Source organism: Fragaria vesca, linkage group LG6 (assembly GCF_000184155.1).
Source record: "Fragaria vesca subsp. vesca linkage group LG6, FraVesHawaii_1.0, whole genome shotgun sequence".
Lineage (NCBI taxonomy): Eukaryota > Viridiplantae > Streptophyta > Magnoliopsida > Rosales > Rosaceae > Fragaria > Fragaria vesca.
In genome coordinates this window covers 11,027,650-11,036,536 of record NC_020496.1, presented here as the reverse complement: position 1 = coordinate 11,036,536, position 8,887 = coordinate 11,027,650, and the positions used below count along the sequence as shown (strand labels likewise).

The 8,887-nt window shown below is 38.4% G+C and overlaps 1 protein-coding gene across 1 annotated transcript; it reads left to right on the top strand.

The window, feature by feature from the left end:
* Positions 1–4,575: 4,575 nt before the first annotated feature.
* LOC101292440 (cytochrome P450 71A4-like) lies at positions 4,576–5,676 on the top strand. The gene is made up of 3 exons (XM_004305240.1): positions 4,576–4,956; positions 5,046–5,285; positions 5,440–5,676. The coding sequence occupies exons 1-3, from the start codon at positions 4,576–4,578 to the stop codon at positions 5,674–5,676; spliced, it is 858 nt and encodes a 285-aa protein (XP_004305288.1).
* Positions 5,677–8,887: the final 3,211 nt, after the last annotated feature.

Below are 8,887 nucleotides of genomic sequence, written 5' to 3'. Positions count from 1 at the left end.
ATATAGGGGGTATGGACACATATTTATACACCCGTCTGTCCACCTTGATGGCGTAGTGTAGCACCGCATTAAAGCGTGACGTGAGCGTTGGACGCGAGCGTAGTAGCCCTATATAGACCCATGAATTTATATAGGGAGTATGGACGAGTGTAAATACATACATATATTATAGAGTCTGAGAGGCTCGATATTTTATGGGATAAAAGTTTTATCGCTTGCGGCATGCATTCGATTTTTCCTTAGCAATTAATTTGGGGAAACATAAATATTTTTTATTATTTTATTTTTATCCACTCACTCTAACGTTATTAAATGTTTTCCCCTAGGCCCTTCGTTTTAAATTGCCCAGTCTGCAGAGTTCGGGTTGGATCTAGTAAGAGACGAGGCATATTCACCTGCATTTCTGCCAGTTTTCGTCAGTAGGTTACCTGTTCAACCTACTCGTGTTTTCTTTCTTCCGCTTGTGTTTAGTAGCTCTGAATACTTTGGGATTATTGTTTATTATGTGTAGAATTTCTGAAGGATGATTATGTGATGTTCGGAAGTGTTGAGTTAAGAGTGTAATATGAAATTTTCGAGTTAGGGTTGTCCATCTGCAAGGGAGATTTGCTTAATCTTTTCAGTAAATTTTCCTTGGAGGTGGTCCCCGCACGACTTACTCCGGGTTTCAGGGTGAAATTTGGGGTGGGTCGTGTCATGTGTAGTTTGTGATCTCTTGTTTTTCTACTTGTTTCCAGCATCTTATATTGTCATATAGATTATAACTTCATCACAATAAGAACATATATGGAGAGAAAACTTAATTAGTTTCGGGGGGAAAATTCAACATGTTTTGGAGGCGAGATTCAACTCATTTTAGAGGGAATGTTGTAGGATATTGAGGAATGCTGAAGTTGGACAGTAATACCCCTAGAAAAACTGCACGTGATTGATCATGTGACAATATCTAACAGTGTAAATAAACGGAGTTACATGACAAACGGTGCATGAAGTGGGTGAGTAAAGTAGGTTTTTCGAAATGCCAATGAGGTAAGTGAATAATGTGTCAAAAGTCAGTGACCATTTGTGATTTTTTGCCTAGATATTTTGAGAATTATTGTGAACAAACATTATTGTGTCCCCTACAAAAAAAAAAAAAAACATGATGTGGTGTGTTTTGGGATTTGGGAATGGATCGAGCTTCTGTAGTATTCATCTAGGAAAGCATATGTAAAACTCATTGTCGGTGTCATACAAAATTTTATATTTTCGGTGTGAATTCTTCTATATACATTTGTTATATATTTGAAAATGAAAAGAAAATTTCTGAAATCTCCTAATTAACGGAAAATAATATAACATATGCATTTTGTTTCGGAATTAAAAATTACCGAAAATAATATATCATATGCATTTTGTTTCGGAATTAAAAATTACCATTTCGACTGAGATTTATGTTCTTTTTTTTTGTTATTGACATGGGAAAGAGTCCATGGGAAAAACTGCAAAACATGTATATATATGTGATATCAGTGACATTAACTAGGTATACGTACATAAATTAGGTATCCGTACATTTCCAAAAAAAAAACTAGGTATACGTACATAAATTTTCCTCATCAAAATTAACACGACCCATCCCGAAATTTCACCCTGAAACCCGGAGTAAGTCGTGCGGGGACCACCTCCAAGGAGAATTTACTGAAAAGATTGATAAAATCTCCCTTGAAAATGGACAACCCTAACTCGAAAATTCCAAATTACACTCTTAATACAACACAGCCAAACATCACATAATTATCATTTAGAAATTCTAAACATAATATACAATAATCCCAAAGTATTCAGAGCTACTAGAAACTAGCGGAAGCAAGAAAACACGAGTAGGTTAAAAATGTAACCTATTGATGAAAACTGACGGAAAAGCGGGTAACTATGCCTCGTCTCCTACTAGGTCCAACCTGAACTCTGCAGATTGGGCAATTTAAAATGAAGAGCCCAGGGGAAAACATGTGGAACAGTTAGAGTGAGTGGACAAAAATAAATTAAATAAAAAATATTTCTTTATGCTTCCCCAATTTAATTTCCAAATAAAATAATACTGCATGCAATCGCTCAAAAGCGCTCAACTCAAAAACTGGCAACTTCAAGACCAACACCGGCTAGTCACCACAACTTAATAAAATACAGCCTCTCAGGCTAAATTATATATAAACATATATAAGTGTATGTATTCACACTCGTCAGACTCCTTGTATGAATTCTAAGAACAAATTAGAAAAGTAGAAATTCATACAAGGCTACTACGCTTGCGTCTAACGCTCACATCACACCATGATGGAATTGTACCTCAGTATGGCGGAAAAAGCACGAGTGTATATACGTGTGGACTCCCTATATGAAAACCTAAATAAACCAAATAAGAAAATAGTTTTCATATAGGGCTACTACGCTTGTGTCTAACACTCACGTCACCCCATAATGGTATTTTACCTCATTATGGCGGATCAAACACGTATGGCTAGCTAGCATTTACATATACATACTATCATCATAAACATCCAATAAACATATCCACCGAAAATCTCATTTTCGGGATCTCTCTAAAGGAGGAAAATTGCCAAATATCCGAGAAATAAATAAATCTCAGGAAAATAAATAAATGATCAACAGATAATTCATCGCATGCTTTTTAATTAAAATAAAGGTCCACTCACTAATTAGGCCTAAGCCTGATGACGCTCCGAGACTTCCTCTGCTCGGGCCTCCTCTCGTCCTGTTCCAAATATATAATTAATTTCCCACCAAAAATCCAATAATTAAACAAAATGGACAAAATTAAACGTGAGCCTCCCACACACTCATCATTGCCCAAATTCGCTATTCTTAACTCAATACGGCTCAAACTTCGCCGAACATACCGGCAGCCGTAAAAACAACTTCCCACAGAATACGACTTAAATCCTACGGCCGGATTCTACATTAATTAACCGTCAAAAATACCAAACTTCGGAAAATCACAAACCTATCCAAAACTCATCCAAAAATTCCATAACTCACTTCAATAAACTCCCCTTAATATTCCAAATCTAAAAACATTAAAATCTCCCAAACAGCTCCGGCGCCGGCGCCGGCCGGAGGCCGATTCCGGCGACCTCCAATTCCTATGAAATTTGAACAGCATCTTCCTCTCATCATGCTCTACAACTTTCCTAACTAGCACAAACCCAAATCCAAGCCTAGCTATGCCAATCAAACAAAAACATCCAAAACGCCCTAGAGCTTCCACCTCAAATTTCTCTTTACCTGAAGCAAACCGGAGTGAGTCTTTTTAGGGCAAGGCAGCTGGGTTGGAGACCTACAAAACCATACCAAGCTTGCCCGGATTGGTGGCCGGAGGAGGGAGTTTCCGGTGGGTTTTCTCCTCTTCCGGCGGGTTAGATGCTCGGGGGCTAGGCCGGGGAGGGAGAGGAGGAGATGGGGGTCCGAACTGGGCTGGAGCAGCGGCCAGACGCTGGCCGGACGGCGGCAGCTAGTGGCTGGGAGCTTCCGGCGGAGAGAGAGCACGGGAGGGAGAAGGAAGAGAAAAGAGAGAAGAAGAGAAAGAGGGGAAATGGGTTGGGCCTCTCAAACCGGTCCAACCTTATATCAACCCAACTCAAAAATAAAATATCCCGAAAAAAATAATACCCGAATAAAAATTACATTTTACTAGCTAAAATTTACCATTTTTACCATCGTCATAAATTCTCCTACGAATAATCCTCCGCATATAATCGTCCCTGAAACCCCTCTAGGGACCAATTAAACTATTAACTCAATGAAGGAGACGGTGAAATTTTTATTATAAACAAGCTAGTAAATAAGGTAAAAAAATATAAAAGTCGGGATGTGACAAAAATAATTGAGCAGAGAATGAAAAACATGAGGACACATACAGAAATTTCATTATTTAAGCAGAGAACGAACGAAGGACACACATACATAACTTTCCTGATGAAAATGCTTGAGCATGCTGATACATGAAAGCTTCTTTTCCCAGCACCCTGTTCTTAACACATTAGTACTAGTTTTACTCATTTTCTTCACCATCTTCCTACACAAATTAATGGTCCTTCTCGGTTGCTACACACCTTCTCCATCAATGCTCCTTGTTGTGCTCAAACTTCTTCTGGAAATAGGCTCAAACCCTCATCGCTCAATCCAAAAACTAGCTCAACGCTATGGCCCTGATCTCATGCTCCTGTATGTGGGAACTGCCCCACTGGTTCTTGTCTCGTCGGCTGAGGCTGCCCGTGAGATCATGAAAATCAATGATCTCGAATATTTCTCCAATAGGCCCAAGTCTGTCATCTTCCAGAAGCTTCTCTGCAACTACAAAGACTTCGCCATGGCATCTTACGGTGAGTACTGGAGGCAGGTGAAGAGTATCTGTGTTATAAATCTCTTAAACAATAAAAGCGTTAGCTCTTTCTCGCTGTGAGAGAAGAGGAAACAAAACTCATGATCGACAAGATTAATGAATCGTCGGGAGGAGTTGTGAACTTGAGAGAAATTTTTGCAATGTTTACTAGTGATGTTATATCTAGAGTGACAATGGGGAGGAAGTACAGTACTAGTGCTGTAGGGGAAGGTGGTAATAAGATTATGTTTAAGGAGCTATTGTGGGAGTTTAATGAGCTATTGAGTCGTCTCTATATTGGAGACTACATTACATGGCTTTCATGGTTGAGCCATGTTAATGGTTTCGAAGCTAAATTAGACAAGGTGGCTAAGCAATTCGATGACATCTTAGATAGAGTGATTCAAGTTCGTGTAGATCATCGTTCGAAGACCAGTGGAAGTAGCGGTCATGCGAATCATGTTGATCCAAATAAGGACAACCAAATGGATTTTCTGGACGTTTTGCTTGAGATTCAAGAAGGAAAATGTTCTGGTTTACCTATTGATAGAGTTAATATAAAGGCTATTATATTGGTACGTAAAACTATCTCACTCTCTACCTCTTATTGGTCTACCTTTTCAATCATGCATGGATTTACTTGCTTTGATTTTTGTTTTTGTAGGATATGTTTGGTGGTGGCACTGATAGCACATACTCTGTCCTAGAGTGGACAATGGCCGAGCTCTTAAGGCATCCAAAGGTTATGAACAAATTGCAAAGTGAGGTCAGGGGATTGGCCGGAAACAAAGAAAATATAACAGAGGATGATTTGATTGAAATGAACTACTTGAAGGCTGTGATCAGGGAGACTCTTCGCTTACACCCTTCATTTCCTATACTATCCAGGATATCCAACCAAGATGTACGTGGAAATCAAGGGTTATTACAAAATTAAAGCTAACACACGCATTGCAGTGAATATCTGGCAAATTGGAAGAGATCCCAAGTCATACAACAAACCAGAGGAGTACCAGCCAGAAAGGTTCTTGAATGAGAATAGTGGAGCAAGTTATTAGGGAAACGACTTCCGGTTGATTCCATTTGGAGCTGGCAGGAGGGTCTGTCCGGGAATTCAGTTTGCCATGGCTGTTAATGAGATTGCTATAGCAAACTTGGTGCACAAGTTTGATTGGTCATTGCCTGGCGGAGCAAGCGGGGATGATTTAGACATGACTGAAACTACCGGCATGCCAATACATCCAAAGCATCCTCTTAAAGCCGTGGCTACGCCATTCTTGGCTAACCGCGCATAGAATCCAACTTTTCGTATTCCAGTACTAGTTGCATATGTTTGTTAATACCAGCTGCAGGTGTTAATTGCAGATACATGTTTGATCCTATTGATTTTGTGTAGTGTGTATAAGTTTATATGGTGGTAATCGAATGGTAAAAAAAATGTATATGGTGGTTTTCTCAGAGTTGCTGCGGTCATCAAACTAAATTTCTTTTGTACACATGTACACTATCTAGAAGGGATAAAAATGAGGCAATTTTTTCAAGTCCTCACTCAAATCCTTATCTGGTGTGCATGTTTTAACTCTGCTGTCTCTGCACGTAAAATTTGTATGAACATGCTAACAGAAAAAAGGACCAAAAAGTCAAAAAATGAAAGGAAGCGTAAGTACGTCTATTGAATTTTAGTCATGCATGGAGACATTTCCAACGAACAATAACACTTGGGTGAGTCATGCGCATATGCATGGCCTTTCTTTCACAAAACATTGCATATAAATATTAACAAGTTTGTCATTTCAGTCCTAGAAGATAGTTCCTAAAAACACTCGCTCTTTCCCCCATCCTAGCTGATCAGTTGCTTTCTTAAACACTCTTTCCGTCCCATCTTTATCACTTACTTTCCTCTCGATCTTTTCTTATCTTTCTAAACATACACACTCCAATTTTTAATTTTAATTTCGTCTATGGAACTACATATAATTTTTTCACTTTGGCTCGTGCTGTATTTCCGTCATCAATAAATATTGGGGCGGATGATCCATACTATCAAAGGATATGGGTGCAACTCACATATCTAGTCCCAAAAGGAGTGGATCATTGGTATCAAAACTGCCCAAATTTTCTTAATACCAAATACAACTATATACCTATCATAAACTGTCCTCAAATTCCTCAACCATTTGGTCCTTTTCAGCCATCTCAGGTGACCGGTTTATTATTTTCCTTTCATTTTGCTTCTCTATTTCTTTTGATTTGTTTCCCTTTTTTCATTATGCATTCTGACTAAATTTTCTTCTGAACAGTTAAATCAAACGTTACTGAGAACACTCTCAAAAGTCAAAAGGTTGGAAAAATTATTTAGGTAGTAATGAGGACTCTTGGGCTCATGAATACGACAAGCATGGGACATCAACCCAATAGAGAAGTGGTTACGATAATGATCAGCCTAATGGTAATGCTCACTGATTTGGAGGCCGCCATATATCCTCGAGTTCCGACATATATATACCATGGTTTAAGTGTGATAAGAGTAAGACCGAGAAATAGCTTTGTGTTACGAACTTACGATAAAGAAGAAAATAGTCTGACATTGATTATGGATGGTTGTCATCTGTGTTCTATGTTGCATTTAATATTTACGCTTTGGTTGTTCTTTAGGTAGAGGTAATGTTATTGTATTTTTTTTTTTTATGCTTCTTTTCTTTCATTGAAATTATATGAGATGCAGCAGTTTGGAATATTTTGGTAGTTTTCCTGATTCGCCTGATAGTGTGTATGGGGTAATCAGCTAATTTGTTCAGTTCAATTACCTATAGTCTGATGCCCTTTAGGCTTTTTGTTTAAACTTCACAAAGCTGTTGGCCGAAGGGCATTCCAAGTCCCTATGAAAGGAAAGACTGGAAACATACAAGCATCGCACTTCTGCACTGTCTATAGGGGTTCAATTCATTTCCTTTAACTCACTCAAATCCTTATATTGTCTATTTCCTTACTATTCACATTTCATCAAATAGCGAGAATTTGATGGATAGCTGCAACCACAAGCAAGTTTCTCTTCTCTTTCTAGCTAGAGAGTCTAGTGAGTGACATAGCCAAGAATTTGTCATTTGTGGTAGAATGAATTTTCATTTACATGTTATTTATCTAAATTATGTCAGATGATGAATCAAATAGCTTATAGTCCCTGGCAAATGCTGACTGCTGGATTGCTGAGCTTGCCATGGCTGTTTGTGTCTGTGTACTGGGGTGCTGTCGAGAACTCTAGGAAATGAAGATGTTTAGAATTAGGACAGAGTGGGGATGCTTATAATGGGAGTGAGAAGATGATGATGTGGATTACGAAATCTACACATCAGCACAATTCTTCAGTTTTCCAATTGGATTGAGATTTCTTACTGATTCTTTGACAGAGAATTTCCATTATCCATGTGGAATACTGAATGCTGCAATGTATGTTGTTTGTTGAGTACAGGCCACAAAAGTTTCAACTTCTGAAGCTCTAACAAAAAAAAACATGTTGTAAAACAAAAAGAATAGATTGAGAAATGAGAGAAACAACCAAGAGAATGAGAGAATATGTATATCTTATTGAGTAGGGAACTATCTCTTATATAGAGATGAGGCCATGATGTAAATTACAATAACAACCCCAGTCGGCTAATTACAAGAATGTCCACTAAGTAATAACTATTTACAACACTCCCCCTTGGGTATTCTCTATCATTAGCTTCCCCTGATATGTGTTTTGGTGTTGCCTCGTCAAAACCTTGCCAGGTAATAAAAACCCTATGGGACAAATACAATCCTGGTCGAATGAGAAAAGAGTACAACGCACAAGTAGCAGTAATAGCAGAACCCTTGATTTCGGTGAAGTGGTTCAGTCTGAATTATAAGATGTGAGTCTATGGGAGATAGATGCATAATAGTTGCTACACCAAAACCTTGCCCGGTAAACCCAGTGGGACAAACCCGTGGTCGAAGGGAAAAGATGAGCAAATGCATATATTTCAAATAAAGGCATCTTTAAGATGCAGCATGAGCAAGGTGACCAATTACATGTGTGCCTCATTAAAACCTTGTCAGGTAACAAAACCCAGTGGGACAAAATAACCCTGGACGAAGGACAAAAAGAGTACACAATAGTCAAGAGTATGCTTCAGGATACTCCCCCTAATATTGACTCCCCCTGAAAACTACACACTAGGTAAAACTACTACATTGATCATGTTTCTTGAATAACTTAATAGTCAGCATGATTTAAAGAGGTTTTTGTTTCATATACCTCTAAGATTATTGTATTCCCTATAGTAAAGACATAACCAATTGGGAATAAGCCTTGTGTGGGTTTACATAACCCGTATCAGCATATTTAACAAGGCAAACATCATTCCAAGAATCATAGGCGGTTGATCCATTCCATGATGCCTAGGGATAGAACGAGCCATTTTCCGTCATACATTTAAAGTAACAAAAAATTAGTCTTTTATGCCATTTACGGAGGCGGCGTGT

What these genes read in the sequence shown, in the direction of transcription:
- LOC101292440 (XM_004305240.1), top strand. Translation starts at nt 4,576, where the DNA reads ATGGGGAGGAAGTACAGTACTAGTGCTGTAGGGGAAGGTGGTAATAAG. An exon ending in ATATAAAGGCTATTATATTG is followed by an intron (nt 4,957 to 5,045) that starts GTACGTAAAACT and finishes TTGTTTTTGTAG; the next exon opens with GATATGTTTGGTGGTGGCAC. An exon ending in CCAGGATATCCAACCAAGAT is followed by an intron (nt 5,286 to 5,439) that starts GTACGTGGAAAT and finishes GCAAGTTATTAG; the next exon opens with GGAAACGACTTCCGGTTGAT.